Source organism: Anguilla rostrata, chromosome 2 (assembly GCF_018555375.3).
Source record: "Anguilla rostrata isolate EN2019 chromosome 2, ASM1855537v3, whole genome shotgun sequence".
Classification (NCBI taxonomy): domain Eukaryota; kingdom Metazoa; phylum Chordata; class Actinopteri; order Anguilliformes; family Anguillidae; genus Anguilla; species Anguilla rostrata.
Genome location: NC_057934.1, coordinates 41,105,363 through 41,132,688, shown reverse-complemented (window position 1 = coordinate 41,132,688; position 27,326 = coordinate 41,105,363). Strand labels below are relative to the sequence as shown.

At 42.2% G+C, this 27,326-nt stretch overlaps 2 protein-coding genes across 11 annotated transcripts; one reads left to right on the top strand and one right to left on the bottom strand.

Moving 5' to 3' along the window:
- luc7l (LUC7-like (S. cerevisiae)) lies at positions 1 to 12,921 on the top strand. Of its 8 annotated transcripts, XM_064322222.1 has the most exons (14): positions 8 to 215; positions 1,390 to 1,460; positions 1,814 to 1,856; positions 2,700 to 2,793; positions 2,897 to 2,991; positions 3,955 to 4,053; positions 4,148 to 4,258; positions 4,794 to 4,937; positions 5,215 to 5,391; positions 5,821 to 5,909; positions 8,087 to 8,143; positions 8,509 to 8,538; positions 8,654 to 8,851; positions 10,251 to 12,921. In XM_064322222.1, exons 6-14 carry the CDS (start codon positions 3,958 to 3,960, stop codon positions 10,393 to 10,395), a joined length of 1,047 nt encoding a protein of 348 aa, XP_064178292.1. In that variant the 5' UTR covers positions 8 to 215; positions 1,390 to 1,460; positions 1,814 to 1,856; positions 2,700 to 2,793; positions 2,897 to 2,991; positions 3,955 to 3,957; the 3' UTR covers positions 10,396 to 12,921. The 8 variants fall into 8 exon arrangements, with proteins under 8 accessions (XP_064178287.1, XP_064178288.1, XP_064178292.1 ...); XM_064322220.1 differs by lacking the exon at positions 1,814 to 1,856; XM_064322219.1 differs by having other exon boundaries at positions 1,390 to 1,856.
- LOC135248048 (epidermal growth factor receptor kinase substrate 8-like protein 1) lies at positions 10,459 to 27,326 on the bottom strand. Of its 3 annotated transcripts, XM_064322216.1 has the most exons (20): positions 26,281 to 27,007; positions 25,198 to 25,260; positions 24,774 to 24,932; positions 24,292 to 24,441; positions 23,886 to 23,965; positions 20,914 to 21,092; positions 20,560 to 20,618; positions 20,047 to 20,173; positions 19,653 to 19,741; positions 19,143 to 19,217; positions 18,249 to 18,397; positions 17,767 to 17,911; positions 17,413 to 17,471; positions 16,661 to 16,769; positions 16,263 to 16,403; positions 15,840 to 15,981; positions 15,506 to 15,671; positions 14,103 to 14,235; positions 13,759 to 13,812; positions 10,459 to 10,593 (listed from the first exon to the last, which is right to left on the bottom strand). In XM_064322216.1, the coding sequence occupies exons 2-20, from the start codon at positions 25,228 to 25,230 to the stop codon at positions 10,591 to 10,593; spliced, it is 2,052 nt and encodes a 683-aa protein (XP_064178286.1). In that variant the 5' UTR covers positions 25,231 to 25,260; positions 26,281 to 27,007; the 3' UTR covers positions 10,459 to 10,590. The 3 variants fall into 3 exon arrangements, with proteins under 3 accessions (XP_064178286.1, XP_064178285.1, XP_064178282.1); XM_064322215.1 differs by lacking the exons at positions 10,459 to 10,593; positions 26,281 to 27,007 and adding an exon at positions 27,056 to 27,326 and having other exon boundaries at positions 12,976 to 13,812; XM_064322212.1 differs by lacking the exon at positions 10,459 to 10,593 and having other exon boundaries at positions 12,976 to 13,812; positions 26,281 to 27,004.

The window sequence follows — 27,326 nt, the reverse complement described above, 5'->3', positions numbered from 1 at the left end:
CACTTCCTCCAAGCGTTTCATTGTAAGGCCGCAAACGGAGAGAAGACGAACACCGAGGAGGGACGCTTCCGAATAGAAAATAACAATTGTAACAAAAATATATATCGGCATACATATTTTTGTTTGAAGGAGGAATATAAGATACGTAACCGCCATGTCGGCCCAGGCTCAAATGAGAGCTTTGCTTGACCAATTAATGGGGACTGCGAGGGATGGTGAGTAGCTAGCTAGTTAGCTAACGTTAGCCAGCAAGATTTGGTAGCAAACGTAGCTAATAGATTAATACAATTTCTTATGGACCCGCTCCTTTTCTGTCCCTCAAGACGGATTACATGGGTTTATTTTCAGAGTTTGTCAACACGTTTAGGTCATATTCGTAGTTAAAACATTTATCAAACGAAACTTAACGTTAATGTTTGTATCCTTATGCTAGTTAGACAAATTTGGTGCGCTGTTGTGTTTATTACATGGGCCTTTAGTGAAGGCCCAACTTTTGCTAGCTAACATTTTAGCTAGCATTAGCTGAACTCTTAATAGCTGCACATCCTATTTTTACAATAGCTGGCTTTTTATTTGTTAAAGATGTTGTTAGCTATCGAGGGTGCTATAGAACGTGTACCGTTACTGTTAGTGTGTCATTCGTAGCTAATGATATTTGAGCAATGAACAGTAGTTAGCTAGCTACTTAGCTTGATTTTGTAAAAAGAAGCCATTGAGTAACGTTACTGTAGTTGCGGTTTCAGCCTAAGATGGCTAATGTAAGCAGCTCAGTGGTGTATTTTGTTTGCAAACCGCATCACAAGTGATAACGAGGTATTGGCTGCTGTGCCATTTCTGTATCGTTACACATTTTTCTTGCCTCATTTAAACTTACTCGACATTTTATGCGAATATGTAACATTAGTTGCTTTGAAAAAATGGCTGGCAGTACGTAGCCAACCGCATCTGACAAGCTAAGTTAACGTTACTTTTTATTGCTAGGTCGTTTGCAGCGCATGTATTCGCTGATTTATGAAACATGGATACAAACATTAAACAATGTCACCCGCGGTGAAGGAGCTTGAAATTCAAAGTTAATGAAGTCGGTCACCTACCGAGTTTCTGGTCAATGGCATTTTGGCGTCTTGTCGATACCTAGCTTGTTAGCTAGCTGTGTCTTGAAAAGGATTTGCTAAGACAAGAACATAACATAACTCCTTTACATTGGCCATATTTACATGGCTAATCATAGCTAACCTTTTGCTGGTTCTAACATTCTTCTGACTAATGAATGCTACTAGTGTTGAAGTGAGTGTCTGTGTTTATGTAACTGAGATGAATTCAAATGCTTCCCATACCTATGTTCCATACAAACTGAACAATTGTGGCCCCTTTATTTTATCTATAAAGGTTCAGTGTATCTTTGCCAGCCTACATCAATCTGCAAGGGAGTTGCAGAAAAGCCTCATGTTCATCGAGCCGTGAGTCACAAATATAATTTTTAAAGATGTTTATCCAAACATTTTGTTTGCTTTTCAGAAGTAATCATAAGTTTGATCATCACACAAACTCGTAAGTTAAGTGGAGATGAAAGCAAAACAGAATCCTGAAATGCAATCATCAGGAGTGTTTGGAGCATAAGGAGGAGTACCTAGTTGCTTTCAAGTCATGGAGCAGTTTATACAGTAGTGTGTTTCTGGTAACACATTTGTCATAGAGACAGAGAAGCCTTAAATTTGCCACAAACCATTTACACTTTGACTTGTGTATCATTCCCGACTTCCTCACTACAGGTGTGGGCAAGCAAGCTTTTCCCTTTTATACTTTTCAACAGCGGGTTTAAAATTCTGCAGCTGAGGTCTTGAAGATGCAGATGGGTACAGTATATGTGGAAGCTCGCAGTGTGTATTAACTAACCTTTTCGTATTCTTTTTTTTTTTTTTTAAACCTCCAAGTTTTTTAAAAATTATTTGTATCAGAGTTTTGTCATCCACATGACCCTGGTTTGTAGAGGTCAGTGTTGTTGCAGCAGTTTAACAGCTGCTACAGTACACCAGCAGGATTAAGTCTGAAAGTCACGAGACAAAAGGTGGTGTCCACCTGCTTATGTCAGTCACTGGCAGACCTTTGTTGCTGTCATGCAGATGGATTCTTTTTGTTGGGTTTTGGTTTCACATCCCTAAATGAGGAACCGTGGTGCTTCCCTGAATCGGAGAAAGGCAACACAAGGTCAAGATGCCCCCATAGAAACAATGTTATTCCATCTCCAGGTTGGCACTGTGCAGTGCCAGAAACTTCATTCAAGAGCAACTGAGCTATTGATTTTAAACATATTAATGATGGTGACAAAATAATACTGGCTCACATGAGAGATCCTCAGAAGGATTTGTCAGACAGTTTATATCTAAGATTCGGCTTACAGTGCTCTTTGTTCACCATTTGATAATCTAAATGTAAAAAACATTTAAACATCACGTGTTTCAAATGCATTCTGCCATTACCCCCTATAGAGTATTTAGTCTTCCTTAAACTTTAGAAATGCTACAACTCATGCCTCATGGTAATTTGAGAGGTGTGTTAAAATGTACAAGTTTTAACAGAAGAAAGGCCACTGTACCAGAATTCCACATTCTGGCTAAATGTTATCCCTTATACCCTGTTTTCACAACAAGGGTAGATTTGATCCTTGTTTAATGGTATTTTCTGCCATTCTTTAACAGTTTGTAACCATAGTTACAACACATTTCGTCCAAGCAAGAGAGACAGTCCGCTGAAGCAACTGCAGGGAAAGACATTAGAAGTGTAGCGTTACCAGTGAGTTGGACCCTGTTATTTGCTTTCTCTGTGGCTGGTTGAGTATGTTTGCCAAGTGTGTGTGGTCTCACTGGCTGTTCTGTTTTACCAAACCCTGTTTCAGGTGATGAAACTCGACAGAGGGTGAAGTTCACTGATGAACGTGTCTGCAAAAGCCACCTTTTAAACTGCTGTCCGCATGACATTCTCTCTGGGACCGTAAGTAGCTCTTTGTTATCATTACTACTGAACTAAGTGTATTACAGCCAAACGCTCTGGCCTTCTGAGAAAATTTATGTGCTTACCATACTCAGTACATGCCAAGTATGAGAGCTGTTTAGATGTATGCAGTATGTTCATGCATTGTTGCAAAGCTAATCCAAGATTACAGAAAACACTTGTATAGTTGGTATGGTTATAATTCAGGACTGATTTATAACGACTGCCTGATTGTCTGGGGCAAGTAAAATGCTACGTTTAGACAGCAAGAGCTAGTTGGGACAATCAGGCAAGTTGATGTTTCGAGTATTGTTGATTTTTTTCTGGACAGTCTGTTCATGGAATAACCTGGTTGCATATTCAAGCGAGTCAAGTCAGCATCTTAAGTGTTACTCCTAAACACCACCTCAATGTACATAAAAATAGACAAATCCAGTTTTGCATCTAGCCACTGTAGAAGTACATGTTCAAGCTGTTTATAACATTTCCAACAGTAAGATACATTAGACTGCTCAATTATGTAGGTACTGAATGAACTAATACATTCAGGAAGGTGTAATGATTATTACCTGCTAATTATTTCTAAAAATTACATTTTTGTTTCAGGGTGATATTGCATTAATTACGTGACGCATGTATTAGGCCACAAAGATACATTTTTTTCAAAATATTGCGGTAATCGTCAAGCTCTGTTTACAAATACAATGTTACAATACATAGTAAAGTTATATAAATTTTTGTTTTGGGAATAAAGTGATTGCCCAAGAGAGAGCTTCTGTATATATGGCTATTTGCTTTTAAAATAAACAGTCTTTTTGGGAAAGTAGGTATTCAGTTTGGGACAGTACTCGTTCAGTCCACTTGCCCGACTGGGTTAGTTGGAGGAAAAAGTTCATGTTTAGCCCTGTGAGTCTATGTAAATGGGGTCAGGTGTTACTGTGAACTCTTGTTTGTCCTTCACAGCGGATGGATCTGGGAGAGTGCTCAAAGATACACGACCTGGCTCTACGGGCAGATTACGAAATCGCCTCCAAGGAGAGAGACCTCTTCTTCGAACTTGATGTAAGTTGAGGATTTCTTCTGTAAACTAAACTACTTTGCTGTCTACATCCCTTTAAGTTCTGGAAAGTGTGACGATGTCCATTTTGTGTGTTAGGCTGTGGATCACCTGGAGTCCTTCATTGCCGATTGTGATAGGAGAACAGAACTGGCCAAAAAACGCCTGGCTGAAACTCAAGAGGAGATCAGTGCTGAGGTCGCTGCAAAGGTGAGGAGGCTGTTTTGGGGCTGAATTGGGGCTGAATTGTGCCCTCTTATGCACCTCCATTGGAGCAGAAATCCATTTGGGCTGTTTCAGCTCTGTTAGTCCCACTTTTTTTGACCTTGCTTTAAAGTCTCTAGTTATGAGTTTATTTCCCTTGTTTTTTTGTATAATAATTTGAATTGTCCATTGGCATCTTTATGAAATCAGTTTTCTAGACTGCTGTTGCTATTATTATCATGTTTTTAAAGCCATGGGTGTGCATCCACACTAGATGCAGATAGTGTTTAAATGGCTAAAACAGTGGTTAAAATTTCACTGGACATTTTTGCTGTGACAACGTGGGAATGTGTTTTTGGCGCAGCTCTCTAGTTGTTTTTTTTTTTTTTAGGGAGCTCAGATTTATCTCTCTTAGGGATATACAAAACGGCCTTGATGTACCCTTGCGAAATGTTCCAGAGATCAGGATATTTATTCTGTGGTGAAGCATTATGGTGGTGGTGTTCTTGTTGTGGACCGTATGAGTGTGGTTTGCTGGCAGGCGGAGAAGGTCCACGAGCTGAACGAGGAGATCGGGAAGCTGTTGGCCAAGTCGGAGCAGCTGGGAGCCGAGGGCAACGTGGACGAAGCGCAGAAGGTCCTACAGGAGGTGGAGAAGGTCCGGAGCAGGAAGAGGGATGCCGAGGTGAGGGCTGATCCCAGAGCAGTGACCCTCTTACCTGCACTTCGTCTTATTTTAACAGTCATAACTGTTCCTTGTTTCTGATAAGTGCTGTTGCCAATCTCTCTTCAAGGGTTCCTGCAGGAAAAGAAAAGCACAGAACAAGTGTCTAAAAAAAAAAGTCTAGCAAACCTTTGCGACAAATGACAGATTGACAGCTAGTGCGTGAGCTCTCATTTAAAGCTAGCAAGCTATAGAGCTTATTAAAGGTTTTGTATGTGCATGTCTTGCTCTGTTCCAGGAGGAGTACAGGAACTCCATGCCTGCCTCCAGCTTCCAGCAGCAGAAGCTTCGCGTGTGCGAAGTGTGTTCTGCCTATCTCGGTCTCCATGACAACGACCGCCGACTGGCCGACCATTTTGGGGGCAAGCTGCACCTCGGCTTCATTCAGATCCGTGAGAAGTTGGAACAGCTGAAGGTAAGCCCCACTCTGGGTTAGTTCTAGTCTGTCACCAGGACTGCAGGCTGGAAAGGCAACATTTGGCTTGCATTGCTGTCTATTTCCCTGTCAAAGACTTGAAACCTTTGTACTGGTTGGGTTACACTTCAGCCACATATCTGTCTCTGCTGCTGGAATGAGCTGTTTGGCCTTCTTCTTTTGTTTGGCTCCAGGATTCAATTAAATCTTTGAGGTGTTCATATGAAAAGGCTTGTGTGGTGATTCTTTGTGGGAAGCCTGAATGAATAAGCCTTGTAAAGATGTGATGTGCATTTGGTTTGCCAACGGGTAAAGTTACTCTTGGTTTTATTTTGTATAGTTTACATTTGTTGTAATTAGACATTTATGACTTTAATGGACTGTTTTTCAGATTAAGCATTTTTTTAAGGAATGTTTTCATTTTGATAGAAAATGGTGGCAGAGAAGCAGGAAAGGCGGAACCAGGAGCGGCTGAAGAGGCGGGAGGAGAGGGAGCGCGAGGAGAGGATGAGGAAGAGGTAGGTACAGGTGTGATTCACCTGCTGGTCTTTGACTTTCATCATAACAAGTCTCAGTACAGAGGGGGTACACTGCGTATACCTGCATATGCCAAAAGCAACAAATATTACCTCTGCCATCAACATAGGGCTAATGTGAATCGATCAGAGGCATTTCAGGGCTAGCCCTCCCCTGTGGAATTTAATGTGCGAGTAAAATCTGTTGCCAGAGTAATCTGTTGTGAAGCGCACAACAATACATGTGTCCATGTGACAAATTACAGTGTTTACAAACAAAGGCTTTGGCAGCAGTTTCGTGTAGATAACTGGCTTCCGGGTGATGTCGTCAGTAGTTGTAACGTTCCGTCTAGCTAGGCTAATGCCACATTCTGTTGTGTAAACAAACATGGCTGAAAGTTTTTTTCTTTTTTTCAGTAAAAACAGAAAGCACATCAGTACTTGTTTTATGGGTGTGCAGGGTAGATGCTGTGTAGCTAGCTAGTTAGTTTTGCAGTAAAATATTTGTTCCACCTTTTATAATGCAAAAACATCATGACGAGATGACTCCAGTTAAGACCTAGTATGAAAGGAGAGAGCAAAAAAAAAGACAACCATGTACTTGACATACAACAGTCATTTCAAACAGAAGCTACCAAAAGCAAGAAACCTTGCAATGGGTGATTAGCTAAGGGGATTCAGAACGTACTGATATTTGCATCCCAACAAGGGCTGCTGCAGTATCGCCATCTTTATAATCGTATCTGCTTATGTCATTCTGAATCACTGATTTGAACTATGGAGGTATTTTTGTATAAAATGCCACAGATCTGTAGAATGGATTCACAAAGACAAGGAACTCATCTGTGGACAACCACCATGTTCTGTCATTTCTACAGGGAACAATATACCGGATAACTACATCAGAGTGTGCAATGGAATCTAGGACAGGGTATTCCATCTATATCAGCTTGGATTTAGGAATCAAGTTTGCTAACATACAGGAAAGAATTAGCAAAAGAATTGACATTGGCTGGCCATAATATTGTTACTGCTGATACTACCAAGCCTTGATAAATTATTTCAATGCAGCATAGATTAACAGCGTTCTATTTTGGCTGTTTCATTCATAGCTTTTCGAAGTGTTGGGATTTGTTTTGATGATGTCACAGGAACGAGTCCTGTAGGGTGATACTATTACTGTACAGGCATTTAGCACATGCTGTTATTCTGAGACTTTTTAAAAACATTTTTTGCATGCATCTGCATTGAATCTATTTATACAACTTGATATATACTGAAGCAATGGAGGTTAAGTACCTTGCTCAAGGGTACAACGGCAGTATACCTGGGAATCAAACTTGTGACCTTTAGGTTACAAGACCAGCTCCTTAACAATTATACTAAACTTCCGCCTGTTATTACTATTTGACCTGCCATGTTACTGCAGCTCCTCTGGCCATTGCTCACTTTCTTCATTCATTTCCCCAGTACACCTCTTCATGTTCTCTTGCTACAGATCCAAAAGTAAAGGTTGCATTCAAAATAAATATTTAATGATTTAATGAAAGAATCATTCAAAGGAAATGTACACCATGCCTAATTTCTTGTGCTACATGTGCTGCGTGCTTACACAAGGTTACATTAAACATGTTTGAAGTATGTACAAGGCATGGTTGGCTCAGCCTTTGGACCTGTAACTGTTATTGAGCACTTTTTCACAATTTATGCATCTTTAAAATAAGGTACCAAACTGATTGATCTTTACCTATGTCAAACAAAATGCTGCACACTTGTTATTGCACCTATATATGAATCAGAAGGCCTAAGTCGAGAAAATAGCAAATGTGAACAGCCCTTGGAGCTAGTCTGGCTGTTCTCCTAACCACTGTTGAGGCAGTCATGTGATATGTCCAGCTAGAACACTGGTTCTCACGGCAGAGAACAGGACGGTCATTTAACAGTACAACACCCAGGGAGGGGGGTTCAGTTTACCAGGTATTGTGCCGTAGGCTCTGTGTGTTCCAGAGGAAGTATTTTCAGTCCACACTCCAGGACTTATGCAAGATTAAAACATAGGATAAGCTGCACTAGAACAGTCAGTAGTTGTACTGCTGTGTTTGGTAGTGAATCAGTTCAGAGCTGTATTCTGCTGGCTTCAGTTGTATTGTAACAGCGTGTTTCCACACTCTCCTCTCCAGAGGGGATTCTGCACTGACTGATACTTCAGCAGAGCTGCATCGGGGGACTGCTTCAGGGTAACTAACTCCTCTCTTACCCTCTCTCCCACCTCATTCTCCTCCTGCATGGATACAAATCTTATGTGTGCATGTGCACTCTTCTAAGCCTGTGCATGAACTAGGCTTCCATTTTGGTTTAGTTGTCATTCATTCACCCCTATAGCAACAGTCAGTAAGTTTGAATGATGGGGAAATAGCGGTGTTGTGTTTCTGTCTTGCTGGAGGTATGAAAAAGTCAAGAGATTGTAAGGAGAATAAAAGTGCGTAAGTGTATGGTGTGCCATGATTGGTAAAATTGCCTCCAACATAAATTAAGGTCATTTTTAAACTGTAAAGTTTCTGCCAAACAGTAGCCTGAGCTCATGTCTTGTTTGTCTTTGCAGGACCAGATCGCAGAGCAGGGAGCACAGAAGGTGGGTGTCTGTAGTGGCTTCACAATCTGTGTATTTGGTACAGATGGATCATTTCATGTTTAGAGCTGGTATCACTTCGGTCCTGTTGAGTGACGCGAGCTCCGCCCTGTCCCAGGTCTCGCTCCCGGGAGCGGAGGCGGCGGCGCTCGCGCTCGGCGTCGCGGGAGAAGCGGCGCTCCAGGGAGCGGTCCCGCGAGCGGTCCAGGGACCGGGAGCGACGGCGGCGCCATCGCAGCCGCTCCCGCAGCAAGGGCCACCGGCACAGCCGAGACCGCAGCCGCGAGCGCAGCCGAGACCGCGGCTCCAAACACAAGTAACGCACCGCCCTCCCGCCAACCCCAAGCCTTACAGCTGACAGGCTCATGGAGTCGTTCGGATATTGATCGAGTCCTTTTCATCCAGTGGTTACAATTACTAATTTCACTAATAAGACACAAGCTTAGTTTTGATGTGTATGTATATAGGTACATATTTTTTATTGGAACAGTTGGACACCATGCCATTAGAATCTAGGGTAACTGCATTAGCTGGACAAGATAACCTGTGGCTGGGAGCTAGTGGCAGTACTGGATGTTTGCTGTAGTTAATGCAGCGAAAATAAATGGCTGGTGCCTATTAACACGGTTCTATCAAGTGATGCAAGCATGTTTTGAAAGGGTTGCTTCGTCAGTATAATTGTTCTGCTTCTGCTAGAGCAGTAATGACTCAGGACTGGTGTACTTGTTCATGTCTCCGTCATAGCTTGAGATGGGCATTGGATTCTTGACTTTTACACTTTGGAATATTGAATATAATTGTTTAAATGTGACAAAATTCTAATAAAGCAGTAATTTCAAAAAAGGGCCTTACTGTTGTTCTGTTACTAATCGTAATGAGGGAATTACAAATACATTTCTTTCCATTTAATTAAGTCATGTCTTTCAATATGAATTGTTCCGACTTAAAAAGGAAAAAGTAGCCCTACTGCACAGTTCTTGAATAGTGCAACAAAAGCCAAAAAAAAATTCTTTAATGTGTAAATTTCCTGGAGGCCTACTTTTAGAGAAAAACAACCTAAGCTGTTGGATATTCAGAAAAGGAAAACTGCAATTGTAGGAAGTCCAGTAGCAAGTGTACGATGTTAGGCTGCCAGCAGAAAACGGGACATGTGAAATGAACATCCGATACACGTTTCAAAATAAATGAGAAGTATGCCTGGTGTGGAGCTTGTCAGTCCATCTGAAAAGAATGAAACGTAAGAAGGAACTCAAGTGAAACGCAAGGAAAGACTGGAACAGAATTAGATTAATTTATGGGCTCTTTTGCCAAATGCATTTTTCGCAGCACTCAGCCGTGACTTAAAATTTTGACTGCAAGATGGCCTGCACAAAGGTCCATTTCAGAGCTAGTTTAAAATGGGGCCTGATCAGGAGGCACCGAGGCAGAGGCTGGTAAAGTAGGGTGATGTAATGCACTCTGGCTTAGGTCTGGAGGCACCGAGGCAGAGGCTGGTTAAGTAAGGTGATGTAATGCACTCTGTGGCTTAGGTCAGGAGGCACCGAGGCAGAGGCTGGTTAAGTAAGGTGATGTAATGCACTCTGTGGCTTAGGTCAGGGAGCACCGAGGCAGAGGCTGGTTAAGTAAGGTGATGTAATGCACTCTGTGGCTTAGTTCAGGAGACACTGAGGCAGAGGCTGGTTAAGTAAGGTGATGTAATACACTCTGTGGCTTAGGTCATCGCGGGACCGGGAGCGCTCCTCCAGGGACAGGTCGCGGGACCAGGACAGGAAGAAGGGCTCGACAGAGCGGCGGCAGGACGGGGTGAATGGGAGGATGGACTCCCGGAGGCTGGATGACAGGGAGGCTGGGGAGATCTAAGGGCCTGCACTGTGACACCCTGTTAACACTACACTCGCATGCATTACTGCAGTCTGATACCATTACACTGTACACTTGCACCCATCATTGCAGTTTCTGATTCTCACATCCATCATTGCAGTTTCTGATTCTCACATCCATTACTGAAGTCCCTGATTCTCACGTCCATCGTTGCATTTCTGATTCTCACATCCATTACTGCAGTCTCCGACTCATTATACTGCAGTCACATCCGTTACTGTAGTCTCTGACCCTTTACTGTACACATGCATTACTGCAGTCTTTGATCCCATTACTGTACGTTCACACACATTACTGCAGTCCCTGATCGCATTACATTCACACGTCTCTCTGTCCGCTCCCTCTGCAAGAGTGCATCAATCTTGCCCATTCGGTCCTCCTGTATCATGGCTTCTCTTTGGTATAGATTTTGGTTCACTCAGTTTGTTCATTGTGAATATTTTCAGGCAGGCTATTTTTTGCACTGGGAAGGTCCTTTAGACCCAGTACGCAGGTTTTGTTTCTCATTTTAGCCTTCGTCCAGAGCTCCGACTTCGGAGCACTTTTTCCCAAGCATGCATATAAGTGACAGGAAGCAGAAGTAGAAGAATTAGTCACATGATTGTTTAAGGTTCGGCAAGCAATGATATGATTCAGTGGCCCATTTCTTTCAAGCTTGCTTATGCTGCAGCAGAAACACAACCTCTCTAAGGTAATCCCCTATGGAAGCTGCAGGCAACTGGACCTTTTATTTATAACTCCGATATATGAATAGGATTAAATGAATGTGACATGCTTGATGTTTAATATACTCATGCATTGCTCTCTAATTGCTGGCCCTTTGATGACATTGTATTTGCATTTTCACCTTTGATATTACGGTTATGCTAAGTTGGTCTTTTATACACTTGGTGTTGTTCCTGTAGAATGAGAAGGGTGTCAGTCATTACATTTGCAAAACCTTGACCTGGCTGTTTCCCATTGTTCCCAGCACTGCCATGTTTTAAAGTGTTAAAAAAGGCCCCTCAATATTGTCTCAGTGCAGTGTGCTCCACTTTGCATAAAGACATGAAAATTTCCAGTTTTTTCCCCTGTCGTATACAACTTTGTGCTGTGGAGTTATTCAGGTTGGATAGCATTTGCAAAGCTAAAATGGCTGCACTTTCTAACTCCAGCATTTAAGTCCAGGACAAAGTGCATTGAAGTTTGTATGTAAGCTTATTTCTCCAGTCTCTAGTAACTGAAGACTCAAATCTGCAGGTGTTTGCCCTGTAGATATGAACCGCAAGTGTATAGTCTGTAGAAATGGTTGATGGTCCAGAAATTGTTAAAGTGCTTGTCAGAATTGTACATCATGTATTTAAATGGAACCTTTTAATTCATTTTATTTTCTCACGATAGAAGTATAAATGGATACTGAGGCCAGATGTTATGTTTTGGGTTTGCTTGCTTACAGTGTACATGTGCTTCTGACACTATTTCTTTTTTCCTGTATGTAATTAACAACTGAACAAAGTGAAATTCCAGTATAATTCAGATATGTGGTAAGCTTCGGCTTTACTGTGTTCCTGTGCTGACGTTGCTCCTGTTCTAGAGAATTAGGGGCTGGGGTTTGCGAGGTGAAGCATGTTGGGGGATTTTGTGGAGGTTCAAATCCTCTATGAATGCTTCAACTTCCCTTTGAATGATTCCTTTGGTTTAATGGGGTAATTTGTTTTCTGGGGTTTTTTTTTTTTTGAATATTTCAATTTTAGTGTATTTTGATTGTTCCAGAGGATGTATGTGTTTGTATATTACTTTGTTTGAAATTGCATTTAACCATATGTTTGGTTGGATGTATTTGCTATGCAGCCTGAAACCGCTGCTCTCAAGTGGCATGGCTTCCTATATCAACAGGGCTACATGTGGAGGAAAAAAGTGCCTCCGAGCATCAACCTCCCTGCAGCACTGAAAATGGTTTCTGCCTGCGAAATTCCAATTTCCGGAAAAAGGAAATGGGACAAACTTCACTCGTCAAGTCCCCTTAGTCATTTCAGATCTATTGAAATTGTGGATTGATGTCCTCAAATTGGGTGTAACCATTGCCATTTGCGGCCACACATCTCTGATCTTTAATATCCTTCGTCACATTCAAAACTGTTTGGGCCAAATAAAAACATACTAAAATTGAAATATTAAAAACTCTATAAAGTGAACTGTCCTTTCGATGTCATGAGAAGTGTATCACCTTTGCCATGTAATGTTTAAGGGGTGTCTCTGTAACCTTAAAAGGTTGGTTGTCTTTTGGTTTGGTTGAGAGGCTCTTAGGGTATCCATGTTGCATGTGGTGCAGTACATTCTCATTTCATTATTTATTTGAAATTGTGAATTTACGGCTGACCTCAAACTATATTCCCTCACCCCACCAGCTTGTCAGGTTTATACAAGGTTTTATTTTGCTGGGGAAAAAAACTATGCCAAGACCAAATTTAAGACAAACCTGTGGAAAGGATCACTTTGCCTCAAATAAAATCTTCTGTTTCTGAATTAGTTTGACTGCTTTGTGTCCTCAGAAGGCAAAACTCATCAGACGGTGAGATATTCTTACACATACATTTATTTAAATTCATAATTAGTAATTGCACTGGGAAAATGTACTTCTGGCTCAATGTCTCCCGTTAATGACATGGATAATTTAAAGTTAATGGACCGACGCTGCTAGTTTGTGTGTGTATGGGTGAAGTGTTCGTGACTGAACACAGCCTAGGGCTAGTGCAGTCAGAAAGTAAACAGAACTTAAACTGCTCAGCTGTGCTTCTTGATGTGTTGAGATGGCACAGCATCAGGAGATACTGTACACTGGACAGAAATAGAGGTTCTGACATGTTCTTACCAGAAAGTTCCAGAGGTTATGCCAATACATTTTCAACCATGTGGGTATTCATTCTTAAACATATTCTAAAATTAGGATATCATAACCGCTGGGTCAGACAGCTTTGTTGTGGTTCGTTTCAGTTTATATGCAAGTATTGTTGCATGTAGAAATCAATGTTGTGTGGAACTATGACAGTCTGGCTGTGGATCAGTGTGCAAATCATTGCCAGCACAGGAAGTGATTCATATTGAGTCCTTGTGCATGTGCAAAGACTTGCGTCTGGATCCGTCCTGGTGTGCAGTGATTGGAGGCAGTAGACCAGTTTACTAGTTGATCATTCTTGGCCTGTGTTACTTAATTGTTGGTGTATGCAGTTATCGTCCCTTTTAGCCTTGCTGTGTTTCGATCACTGTCGGGATCACTGCTGGTGTTTGAGGTGATTAGTGTTAGTGAATGTCTGTGACGAGCAGTGTCCGTCACAGTAGGCTGCTCTCCGATTTCAGGTCCACTTTCATCTTCTGTTTCTCCATCACTGCCTCCAGCTCTGTGGCCCTGTGTGCATCCTGAGTCACAGTAACAGAAAAGGCATGAGGTAGGAAGTTAACAAGTTGGAATAACAGCTGGGGTTGAAAACAAAGTTATCTTGTGAATTTATGGTCTCAAATGATTGAAGCAAGCATTTAGAGTGACAGTAACAGTGGAGGTTTGCTCACACTCTTTAGACATGACTGAAAATCATTTTCATTGAGAGAATAAGGAAATTGCCAACACCAAATGGCCTTGTTGAGAACCCATCACCACCACAGTGAGATTTGTTTGATTTGCTGGAAGTTCCTGAGAAGTAGTTCATTACCTCCAGCATTGTCTTGTGCACCATGATCTGGCTGTAGACTCTGGCGCCCTCGTCTGGTGTGACTGCACGCAGTTCCTCTTTGTTCAGGGAGAAAAGCTGAGCTCCAGTAAGTACTCCCAGACAGTGCACTGTCCTGAATGGCAGAGAGACCAGAAGGCACGAGAGAATAGTTTTGTTTTTGTCACTAGTATAGTGTGCTAATTATAGGTTGAACACAAATTACATAACCTCAATGCTATTTAAATCTGTAATTTTCCAAACACCTATGCCAACAGTCAAAGGTAAATTCTTTCCAAAGTGAAAAATGCATGATGACTGTAAACATGATACACATGAACAAACGGATTAATCACACTTTATTAGGTACATCGGCTCATTAATGCAAATAGCCTGCTCCTCCAAACTGCAAATCCTGTGGCTGCAACTTAATATTTAAAGCATGCAGACATGATGAAGGTTCAGTTTGTTGTTTGTTCAAACATTAGAATGGGCCTGACGTGTAATCTAAGCGACTTTGACCGTGGCATGACTATTGGTGCCAGATATGGTGCTTCCAGCACCACACAGATGGTAAGAGTCAGAATTTGGTGTAAACAGAAAGAATCCATGGATCCATTCTGCCTTTTGTCAACGGCACAGGCTGGCGGTGGTGGTGTAATGGTGTGGGAAATGTTTTCTTGGCATAAATGAGGCCCATTAATACCAACTGAGCATCATTTTAATGCCGTAGCATACGCATATTTAAGTATCCTTTAATGCCCACAATCTACCCTTTTTCAAATGATACAATTCCAACAAAATAATGTGCCGTGGCACAAAGCACATATCATCTAAAACTGTTTCCACGAACATGAAAGTGATTTCACTTTACTCCAATGGCCTGCAGAAGTCCCCAGATCTCCAATAGAGCACCTTTGGGATGAGGTGGAACAAAAGAGTTGCAGCATAAATGTCTGGCTGACAAATCTGCAGGAACTGCGCGATGCTGTTGGAACTGTGCGATGCTGCGTGATGCTGTTGAGTCACATACCACAAAGATTTCAGGTTGTTCAGGAGGCTAAAGGGGTCCTTACCTGGTACTAGATAGGTGTACCTAATAAAGTGGCCACTGAGCATAAATTGCATTGTGCCTTTACTATGAATGGCATTCCCCATCTTGAATGCTGCTGAACAAGGTCTAGTTGCATTGAAGCAATAGTGTATCCCATGTTGTTCTCCTATCAGCCTAGCGGTCTTACAGATTCCCTGGGTTATACTCATCTTGATTTTTGATGTATTTTTAAGGTTCTGAATACCCATAATACCCCACTTATGGCCTCAATACTGGCTCAAATGCTACCTCCACAATGCTGGAACAATGAAGGGGGGCTTTACTGAGTGTAAAGACTTGAGGACAGACTCACGGCTCACTGAAGCCCTTGCCTCGCAGCCACTCCATCACTTCTGAAGGCGGGGAGTGGTAGTCCAAGGGGACGGAGGTATCTGAGGAACGAGGGATGACCAAGGGACGAGCGATGCCTGCCTTCCCATTCGTCAGTCTCTGTAACAGCTCGTCATTTATCATCATCACTAAAAGAAAACAAGAGAAAGACATGATGGTGATCTCCTTTTGCTGTTAGTTTTCCCTCCTCCAGCGAGTAATCTTATCCTTCTCCTCCTTAACTACTGCCCCCATCTTTACAGTACGTTTTGGAGCGAGCACCTCTCATATGCAGGACCCTCTCACTCTTGCAGTACCTTTGTCTGTGTCTTCTATGGATGGGCTGAGTTGGGAGGGCAGGACCATGCTCCGGGGACGTAGGGCTGAAGGGTCAAGGGTCAAAGGTGGGGGCGGTGGAGGATTGTATGAGGCTCTATTTGTTTGTAGGGAGGGAGAAGGCTGTAGGGGGGGAAGAGGAGACATTGTTATGTCTGCTGACTGACATTGATTGAAAGAAACAGATACTACTTTAACACATTTAACCTTTTGGCCATGTGGTTTTTTATTTATTTATTTATTTATTTATTTATTTATTTTTGGCCTCATTGTTTTTCTCATTGCAGGCTGAAACTTAAGGCAGTGGTGTGTATAGCCTGAGTGTCAGTGTGGCCCAGCGTTTACTGCTGTGGAATGGGCTACAGTTAGCGGTTGGTGTGTAGCGGGTCTGTTTATGAGCATACCTTTGGTTTCTTGTGTGTGGCAGGACTTTCCGGGTGAATTTCACTCACGGCTGACAGGGGCTCCAGGATGTTGAAAGGCACAAAGCCGATCTGGTTAAAGCGGTTGCAACACTTCCACCAGCGCTTTGACGACTCAATGACCTGACAGAAGAAGAAAGAATGTTCTGAATGGAGGCATAAAGTGCTGGTTTCACCCATAGAAAAGGCCCTTCCTGTTATCTGGAGGTACAGCCATCCAGGTAATTAAAATGACATGTATCATGTGCATATGTAGACAGTTGCTGCTTTTGGGAGACAGACATTGAGAATATAGTTCTATCTGTTCCACGTGCCTGAAATTAAGCGTACGGGGACAGACAGATGCAAACTGCCGCAGAAGAGAAAGGATGTATCAGTACCTCCAGCGTCTCTCCCTGTAGCACAGAGAGCTCGGTGCTGTTTCGGGCCACAAAGTCGTAGCTGCAGCGGAACACCCTCTCGCCCTCAGGGGGAAGGCCGGCACCCTTGCTGTGAGGACGGACGAGGAGAAGCAGAGGTCTCATCATCTCACCCTCACTCCACTGCTCCCAGAGCTCTGATCAGGCTTCCTTTACCCTAACACCTGTTACCTGCCATTCCCCTCCCTGTCCACATGGGGTCTCCAAAAAGCACATCCTTACTGCTCAACGCAAAGTGATCTCTGTCTGTTTTCACCTCCCTAACAATTGCTCTGGATTGTACAGGCACATCACATTGATTCATTATGACATCCACACTACTTTACAAATGGGTGAATGAAGAGAGAGGAAGTCTTGAGGATTTCTTCTCTTTAACTGAACAGTGGCAATTTTAGGATTTTTTCAGTGGGTGGACCAAGAACCAGTCAGGGGTGGCCAATGGGAAATTAGGAAATTCTATCAGAAATAAATACAGTATTTAAAATTGGCTCACAATGTATTGCATTGCATAAGAGTTTCACATTGATTGGACAACACATTAAATAGCATAAGCTTCATAATACCATTAATAACAATAAGTTATGGTGCATTTTGTAAGTTTATATGCTAGAGCCCCCCTACAGTGAAACCTACCAGGCATGGCCAATGATATTACAGGAGGGGGGAGGATGCCACCCCTTTAGCCACACCCCTGTAACCAAGGTGACACTTACGATGCATCACTGCCGTAGGCTTGAGACTTGATGGGTCCAGCCGGCTGACTGAGGGCCATCTGAATGGAAAGGACAAAGGCAGTGAGGTGGAACGCCCATCCTGGTAACAGCTTCACCCTTGTTTACTTTACTGGAGAGCATAAACCTATCCACCATCTACGTATGTTCCTATTGTCTTCAGACAACACCCTTCATTATTTTTATTTTATTGCTCATGAAACGCCAGATCTTTCTGTGTACTGATATCTCCCTGAATCATTGTATATTAATAACTCCTCCATAACCGCACATTTCATACATTGTGCACAGTCACAATTTGCAATAGCGTTGGGTCGAGCTCTCAGTGGCCTGTACCTCTTGTTTTTCCCTTAGAGTTTCGTGTTTGTGTTGCGACTCTATGGGGTCCTCCCAAGCCTGTCCATTTGGGTCGATGGCCTCGGGCTTCCACCCATCCATGAATACTGGCGTGTAGGGGGAAACTGGGCCTCTGAGCTGAGAACTACAAGACCGGAAGGGGGGGGGGGGGGTCATCATTACAGCGACTGACTGAGTACTGCTCTGAACTCCCATGTACAGAGTACATCCTGGTACGGCTCAGTCCATACACACTATGAAGGAGACTGTGAGATCTGAGGGTCAACAGTACACACAAACTGCATTGCCATGTTGCTTCTACAACGTGGTGGGCAGTGACGTGAGCCCTGTTGGCCTCTTGGCTAGGTCCCCCTTTTAAAACAGATTCTGTGTCTCGGTGGGACTACCTGGGTAAATAAAAGTTAAGTAAGATAAATGAGCAGGAGACTGGGTACACCCAGTGAGGTAACAGCTGTACTGACCGGGGCAGGGTCCAGTTGGGTCCCAGTGCCGCCCACAGCAGCCTCTCCTCCTCCGTCAGGTTGTCCTGCAGCAGTGACACGGCTCCGCTGGTCATCGCCGGGCTGGACACGGAGGCCCCCAGCGCGGGCCCCCCAGTGGTCTTCACGATCTGGAATAGCATGGGAGCCGTTAGCGTTGCCAGCTTTAGCCTTGCCAGCTACAGCACTACGCCACCAGCTTCCACAGAACCTCCATATACACACCCACATGTAACATTTCCCATGCCCTCGCTACACACCCCTGTGACTCATTCCTTTATTCACAGTGTGCTCCTTACCGCTGCCTGTCTTTATGGAACACTCCAGACAAAGCTGAAATTGTTCCACCCCACCTCACCGTCTCATTTAATGGACACTCCAGGCACAGTTAAGTGCTTATAACCCCCAATGGGCATTTACATTAGACACTGCCATTCAGTATTAGTCATTTTTAAGAGATTGGGGGAAAATAATCTTAAACACTGCTTAACCCCACCCTGCCCAAAATGAACACTTCAGACAAATCACAAAATGATTAAATCACATAACTACCTTACCGATTATAGTCTTGCTTTCATTTTTGAAGCAGTACACAGTAATAAAATTATGCATAAAATGTGTTCAGTTGAAATGCTTATTTTGAACAAATTCTGAATCTCTCTTCTGTGCTTAGACCTGTGAGTTCTACTATGATTTCAAAGATGAGGCCTTGCCAGAGTGAAGTACATACAAATACATCCAGATGTTATCAACAGCAGTAATAGCATATTGACTGTGGAGACCACAGTAGGCACTGAATTTGAGGGATTCTATCAGTAAGGGCACAAGCTCACTGTCCAGCATGAGTAATTATCACAGTCATAAAGGTGATCTCACCATTTCCAAGGGACTGAAGATGTGGTGTACCAGCTCTTCTGAGGTGGGGTTTGAAATGCATGACTTCAACCGGGCCTGAACAACAGCATACCAAGTACACAATCAGCGCTGTAACTTCAATAATATACCGCCCTCTATGAGCTTCAGACAAATATCAATAGAGAACAATATCAGAGATTGGATAATGTCCACTGGACTATAATGTTCATCCATCTATGCAGGGTCAACTAATCTAGCGCCAGTAACTATACTTATATCCATTGAGAGGCCAATGAAAAATTGAATTATTTGCGGTGTTATAGAAATATTGGAATTTTTCTTGAATAATGCAGCCTTAAGTGTTACACCTAGTACATCAGTTTGTCAACAGGTGGTATTACGCAACTGCGTTTATTGGATAAACTAGACTTCAACATGGCCAATTAGTACATAACTGTCAGGTGTACTTATAATGATAATTAAAAAATAATAATAATGATAATTTTAAAAAGAAATGTTCCAGTGTCTCACCAATAGGCTGAAGCAGTATTTGAATTTCTGAAAGATGTCAATAAATTCATTTTCTGCCGGAGGGCGAGCCCTCAGAGTCAGCAAGTCATCTGCACACAAGAAACAACATACAGAAAATATACAAAATAAAGAAAACATGATTGCATCTGTTTGAATAACTGTTTATTTGTCCCTTTTATGCCCATACTCTCAGTCTTAAAGAACACTTCAGTTCCTGCCATGTGCTTTTCTATGCTATAGCAAAGCCCAGTGACACACAGGATGTGTATTCAACGTCTTCTGTTTCTGAGCTGTCCCACTCATAGATGAACATGCACAGAATGACTGCTTATGTTTTTTGACAAGCCCTCAGGTCATCTTGCTCTTCTTCCCTCCCTCCTTCCTTGCCTCTCACCTTCTGTGTCTTTTTTGCGACTCTTCTTCTTCTTGTTCCTCTGGCTCAGCACACTGTGTGCTTCGGCTGACTTCTGTAACTTCCCCATGAAGAGCTCGATGTCGTCAAAACAGTGGTTCAGTATCTCCTGGCAGAGGGAGGGGTACAGAGAGTTGCGGAGTGAAGGCACTGAGGCATGATATGTCTGGGGTGGAACCCTTGAAGAATAAGCATTCCAGTGCATTTGCATTCCGGGAATGAGGCCTACACCGACAAACAGACGTAGAAAAGGAAGAGCGCAAACACCTACACACATTAACAGACAGCCATGTGTGCTCAATCAGGTGTAGACACAAAGGTATACACAAAGATCCGTGCATTCTCTGTTTTGGGTTGGAATGCATATCTATCCAGACCTATTTGCCAAAGTCAGTTCCCACACATGCACACCCACAGGAGAACACAAACTTAGAGACGGTGTATAGACATGCATTAGGCAGACAGAGAAGACAGATCCACACACGTATCACATACCACTTCCCTTGCAGCCCGTAGGAGAGATGTGTCTGCCTTCTGACTGCCTGACTCATTCACTGGTAAACAGATAGGGATCAGGGTTAATCCAGCTGTGAAAGGCACTTCTGGCACATTTTAAAATATATTTCAGTCCATTAGTTCATTTTTTCACTTGGTCAATAAGGCGATCATGTTTACATCTAAGTTATGAACCAGTGAAGGGCACAAACAAGACAGGCACAAAATAAGTACTCAAGCCCATTTTTACTAGTGCCCATTGGATGGCACTGCCCTTTCCCTTTAATTCAATTAGCATGGACAACACAGCTTTGAGTGGCAAAGTAATTGATAATAATAGTCATCTCTCTTTACCTTTGGTTCCAGGGTAGGGTGGAGGGTTGGGTGGTGGGGGGTTGGGGGCATGAGCCAGCGGAGGATCAGGGATCCCCGGGGGTCCCAGCATTGTGACTGATGCAGGGAGGGTTTGTGACTTCTGCTGCTTTTGAGCCTGGCTAGCACTGGGAGGGAGGGAGAGACGGTTCCCCTTCTGGCTGCAGACAGATATGAACACATCAGCATTGACATGAACACCACCTATTTTTCCTACGGTGCACAGGAGCTGCCGCCGTGGGCTATGCATGGAAAATTGTGGTCACTCACTCACTCACGGACGACTTTTGAGGGACGTTTTGTGGGACACATGCGCAGGTGGTGCCAGCTAAAATGTGTCTGCGGAAGTTAGTTGTGCCGGTTATGTGCTTGTTCAAGGTGTGTAATTGTGCATATGTGTGTACTCTTGCATGCATGTGCATTCTTGTGCTAAGTTTGAAAATGACATTTCTAAAAGATGACATTGGTGACTGATGCTGGTTTTTCATGATGTCTCAGAGTTCCTTTTCTTCCCAAAGCAAAGTTTACTGTGCTTTGACTGAAATTGTTGTCTCGGTATTGTTGTGTACCATGACTCTTCTACCAAGAGACTGTACATTTGTTGTGGAATTTCCTAGTTATTTTTGTGCGTGTGTGAGTGTGTGTGCCTGTTCTTGTGTCTGCTTTGGGGGTGGGGGCAGGTGAGAGGGTAACATGTCAGATCCTGAAATTATTTTCGGAAGAACTTAAAAAAAAAGGTTATTAAAGGGTTAAAAAGGACAAAAGTTATACTGATCTTCACTGATTTAACCCACAACTGTAAGTGATGAAAGAAATATGATAAACAATTCCATTTTCCACTGTCATTTACTATCATGTACATTTTTGTTCTCTTAGCGGAGAATAAATATACAGTTATTTGGCTGTTGTTTCATGTATGACATCACTCTGGAAATATCTTCGTTCTCAATTCCTATCATTCTGTTCATTCTATTCTTTCATACTGATGTATTGCTCCTGTGTTCTCCCTCCATTCTCTTTCAGAGTATCACCTTCACATTCCATACCATTTCCAACAGAAGCATACGAGACTATGTGTTTCTAATGAACCTTTCTGCTGATATCATTTTACTGTTATTGCAATGTCTTCATTCTGTGATCTTATCGACCATATGCACATGTAAATGCATCATTTACAGTTTACATTATTTCTAAACTCCACTTTACAGTTTAATGGAGAAGGGACCTCGGTTTTCATTTGTCAGTTGCCTAAATGGTCAGGTAATCCCTGAGTAGTTTTTTTTATCCCTTGTAAAGCACAGAATGTGTCTTCCTATCCACCTAACTACCTTCCACATTCCCATACAACATACAGTATGCATGAGTATACTTACATCCTGATATAGCAACAAGCTAAAGCAAACTGCATCAGTATACAACACAGACAAACTGCATCCTCAAAACACTTCAATTTAATATTGTATGACAGTGATCACATGATCTGTCTCGTCCAATCAGACAAATTTTCCCCATTTTACATATTCATTCAGCTTAGTCCAAACAGAAATATTACAATAAACTTACATGTAGATTTACCTGATATCTCGGTGTGTGGTGTTACTTTACTGAAACTGAAGTCCACGCATGCACCTGCACCTGTAATCTGTACTCTTGTAGAATGGCCCTGTTCTCTCAGTCACACCTTCTAAAGTTATGCAAAAACGAGTAAAACAAGTCTATCCTCCCTCATTTCCGGTCTCTCGCCCCCCCGCCCCCCCCTCTCTCTCCCCCTCTCTCTCGGGACTGTGTCAACACTGAGTCATATGATGAGAAGCATGTCTTAATAAGAACACCATTGCAACACCTTTCTTGTCACAAAGAGATTAAATTCTTGAAGCATATCGTGTGAAACATTATCTAAATGAAACCGGGCAAATACAATAAAAATGACTGTGTGTAAGGCAGCAGAATGGTCATTGGACCTTAAGCATCTTGTCAAGTGTTGTTTTTCATTTTATTCCCCAGTTATCAGTGACAACCTGATAAAGTGTTTAAATGAACTTGTCCTGCCCACCATTAATATGTAATAGTTTCATAATTGTGCTTTGCATAGTAACATCTGAGGAATTTATCCGGAAGTCTCAATGTCTTGAGAGTAAAAATAAAGAACACATAAATGTATCAACTATTCATATGAAAGAGTATTTCAATCTTTAAAAATATTTTGTTTATTGATATAATTTCACTATTTAGCAGATGCCCTTTTTCAGAAATGATAAAATTCAGTCACTTAGATAACATGACTTGGAACATTTGAATGAGAAAAAAATCAAATGACTGAGGTACGTTATTGATATCACCTTCAAGTGTGATGAAGGCAGAGAATATGTGTTTGTGTCTGTGAGATAAATGAATGCTGAAGCAGCCAGCAAAGTAAGTATTCCTTTGTGAGTGGCACAAGCCCCATCATGCCACGGAAGAAACCACTAGTGAGCCACAGGGGACCACCTATTTCATCTGTCTTGAATGAGCCGCAGCTGTGTTTGCTAATTCCTTTTGCTATGAAACCTATGGACCGTTCACTGCTCAAATCACAACTGAAAAAAGGGTATGAATCTCAGTAGACTGTGTGCACATGCTCAATCTGACCACATCCTAATCCATGCTCTTCCACCAAGGCGAGATCACCTTCCCCACCAAAAATTGTACCTTCCCTCTGCTGTCCTGCCTGTCGTCTTAGTATCAGTGCCTCAGGCCACTGCAGCTCCTCACTAACCTGGTCACACAACCTTGATGAGTCAGCTAGAAGCCGATTCTCTTGCATGGACGCTCACCCCCAGCTACCGCCTCTGTGCCGTGACGTCCCATCAATCAGAGTGAGCGAGTAGTTACTGTTTGAAAAATGGCCCTAGCACTTTTATCGCAATGACAGTGCATGCTGTGTCTGCGTAGCGACGATGTCGTTAGCGGCCTACCTCAAAGCCCTGAGATGCTGGCTGGTCATTGATGTGTAATGGGTCACAGCGAGGATGATGTCATCTCGGATAAGTTCCACCTAGAAACACAAAAAGAACAAACCGCCCAAGCGACAACAACTGTGATGGCACTAAAAGCATGACAAAACAGCACACGTAGACAGCATTGTACACTGCAAACGTTTGTTTATATACATTTATATACATTTGTATATTTGTTTGTTTTATACACATAAATTCACACACATATTTCCTAGAGCAGACGCACAGTGTACAAATGCATGTGGCGCAGAGTATCCGCACAGTAGTGTTGTACAGACCTAAAATACTTTGAGGAACGGATACAAACAGCATTGGTCAGCATGGCAGTAACAAGTAGCGCAGAGAGGGGCAGACCAGAACTCACCCCCACAGTCTCACAGCTGAAAAAGTGAATGTCCGGTTTTCTCTGCAGCAGGGTTTGGCAGACGAGTAGGAGAAGGGGCGGGAATTGTTTCTCAGTGTGTATGGCGTCACAGCGATGAATGGTGGACACGTGGAATGCCTCCAACTCTTCCTGTGTACACACACCACAGCGAAAGTGTCTGTGTAATATATTGCTTGGTGTTTTATCATTCTAATGTTGGTCAGCTTTTGATTCTAAATTCTCAACAGGGCAGTTTTTACACTCTGGCATGTTTTAGCAGTCTTAGACATAACACACTCCTCCTTTTGCAATGCATTCAATAAAAGATGTTAGCCATGCACATTTGAATCTATTGTGATACTTGTGACACAGTATGCATGCTATACAAGAGAGGTCAGCACAATGTATTTGCTTTGTTACAAACCACAGGGCAGCTAGCACAGGAGTGCAGACTGACACGGTTCCACGTACGAGAGGAGTACCTGGTTCTGCGCATCCCTCAGCCTCACCACCTCAGGGCTGACCTCCACCAGCATCTCCTGGCTCCAGAGGCGGTCAGTGCGGCCCAGGTTAGAGAGGCGGGAGAGGGCCTCCTCCACACTGCGCACCTCCCCACTCTGCAGGGAGAACGTCACCAGGTGCTGGGGAAGGGGGTCCAGGACAAAAGTGGGAAGGCAGAGAAAGAAGAGAAGTATGGCACAGTATTACAATTTAATTAATGTCTTACTTTTTCTACTGACATAATTTGATACAGGAAGACACATTTGATATAATTTATCATGTTTAATTATTTCATATTGTTGAAATTTGTGTTGAAATGTCTGTAATTAGGTGAATATACCCAAGCAGCACAACAGAATACAGTATAATATTTGAAAAAGTAAAGAAAATGCACATAACACTTACATTGACCAAATATTGCGAGATATGTGACATCATGGAACTATTTGTAAAGGTTGCTAGTCAGATCTGTAAAATTAATAATAAATCAAAAAACACAATTCAAAGTTAGCAAAGATTGTCAATTTCCAGTTGTCCACAATACGTTATACATGCAGGTCTGTTATATTGTTTGTGCAAACTAAAATGCTGTAGTACACAATAAAAACATTGCCTGACAAAAATGATTTTGCGTGTTCAGCATTTTTGGGATTCACCCCAGAATGTACTGTTGGATGTATGCCATTGACAATATCAGCACATCTTCTCATAAATCAGACACACATCTAGCATATCATGGAAATCACAATGGTGGATTCTAGCATCACTGTTTAAATTCATATGAATTGGATTTTACGTTTCCATCCATCTAGCCTCCTAACAATACTGGATTTATCAGCAACCAAATTCTGACAAGGAAATTAAAGAGAAAGGGCTGTGGGTATTAGGTTTTGTTTTTAATAGTTGAACACAATCATATATATATATGGTACACATTTTCATATGGACATTCACAATGAAACTTACATGAACAGCCACACAAAACCTCAACCAGAAATGGAGAATGTATAATTCTGTGACAGATGTAGGTAAAGCATTTTCAGACCCTAATTGAAATTTTAAGCACATTATTTTCAAGATTGCATAAAAATATGTTTTAGTCCATTGTGCTAGACAATACTATAATATAAACCATAAATTATGGTGGGCAATATGACTATGGTGTGGAGAATAAAACCTGAAATAGTAACCACGCCAAAGCACTACACTACTGAATAAATAAAAAAAGCTGTACACTACATTCACACCCAGTGAACATTTTTTGTGAAATGCTGCGTAGGTGTTCAGGTGAAAATATATGATTGAAAAGTGAAAGTGTTCTCACTGACTAGGATGTAGCCAGGCTATATCCAGGAAAAACCTGAACTATCTTGGTGTTATCCAAGTCCATTCCTGTAAAAACGGCTTAAAACCTAGATTTCCACGCCTCTAGCCATCTAGATTATGACGTCTAGAGTTTTCTCACTGGGTAAACGCAAAACTACTCACCATTTATGGCAGTGAATAGAGTGATGGTCTTTTCTGTGTTTGTTGCCCTTCTTCTAGCTCACTCTTCATTGCTTTGTCCATTCATCTCTCACTATTTCCTTGCCACATGTGACTGCACACTTATCCAGCCAGTTTGACCAGGTCTACAAGAATATCTTCAGAGCACAACTCATTTCTCCCTTTACTTCCCTTCTGTCAACATGCCCACTCTCCTTCAGCGACCTCCACACCCTCTCCCTCCCTCTCTCTCTCTCTTTCCGCACTCTCAGCCACTCTACTTACTTTCCTCTTGGCACAGCCACATGTACACAAGGGTATTACTGTGCTACTACTAGACAGAGTTTCAGCCAACAAATGCCTGTGTCAGAGGAAAGCCAATTTCATACCCTAGGAAGCATGCTCCCTTAATGGACATCATTATGTTGCACTATTCATTGCCGTCATTTTTGGTGCCACCTGCAGCTAACAGCTAGCTCAGTGTTAGAACCAGGCAAGATTAAATCATGACTCCGACTCACAGACTGATCACAATGTCCAAACAGAGGGTTCAACAAAAAGGGGTCATACATTTCTGAATTTGCAATAAATATAAATGTTTCAGTGACACTTTTCAAGTCACTCAGTTTGCCATTTATTTGGTTGCAGATTTTTGGATTTTGACAAAACAGTCAAAAAGTGTAACGATTAATCCAATAAACCAAAAGATAAATTGTGTTCTGAAGATTATTTCAGTTATGATATTTATCTTTTCATTGTAACTATCAAAGTTTCTTACCTAAAATGTCTTTCAAAAGATAGCTGTTCCACAACGAAAATCCCAATAAAAATGGAAGTAGTTTTTCTTTTTTTAAAGTTTGTTTTTATTTCCTCTTCATATCCAATTTTCATGTCCAAACTTTCCTTTTAGTTTTGAATCCTTTAATAAATAAGTCTTTCTCTCTCCCTCCCTTCTTCTCCCCTTCTTATTACGTTTGTCTCTTCCGGTTTCAATGGCATTCCCTGTGATTCCTTACTACTTCCCTGCCTCTCTCCCTCCTGTCAGAACC

Bases quoted from the DNA above. Each gene is read 5' to 3' on its own strand.
- luc7l (XM_064322217.1), top strand. From the start codon at position 155: ATGTCGGCCCAGGCTCAAATGAGAGCTTTGCTTGACCAATTAATGGGG. The intron at 4,259-4,793 runs GTGAGGAGGCTG...GTTTGCTGGCAG, and splicing joins GTGCTGAGGTCGCTGCAAAG to GCGGAGAAGGTCCACGAGCT. The intron at 4,938-5,214 runs GTGAGGGCTGAT...GCTCTGTTCCAG, and splicing joins GCAGGAAGAGGGATGCCGAG to GAGGAGTACAGGAACTCCAT.
- LOC135248048 (XM_064322215.1), bottom strand. From the start codon at position 25,230: ATGATGTCACATATCTCGCAATATTTGGTCAAT. The intron at 15,982-16,262 runs GTATGCTCATAA...CCCCCCCTACAG, and splicing joins CCACACACAAGAAACCAAAG to CCTTCTCCCTCCCTACAAAC. The intron at 15,672-15,839 runs GTACTGCAAGAG...GTTTTCTTTTAG, and splicing joins CATAGAAGACACAGACAAAG to TGATGATGATAAATGACGAG.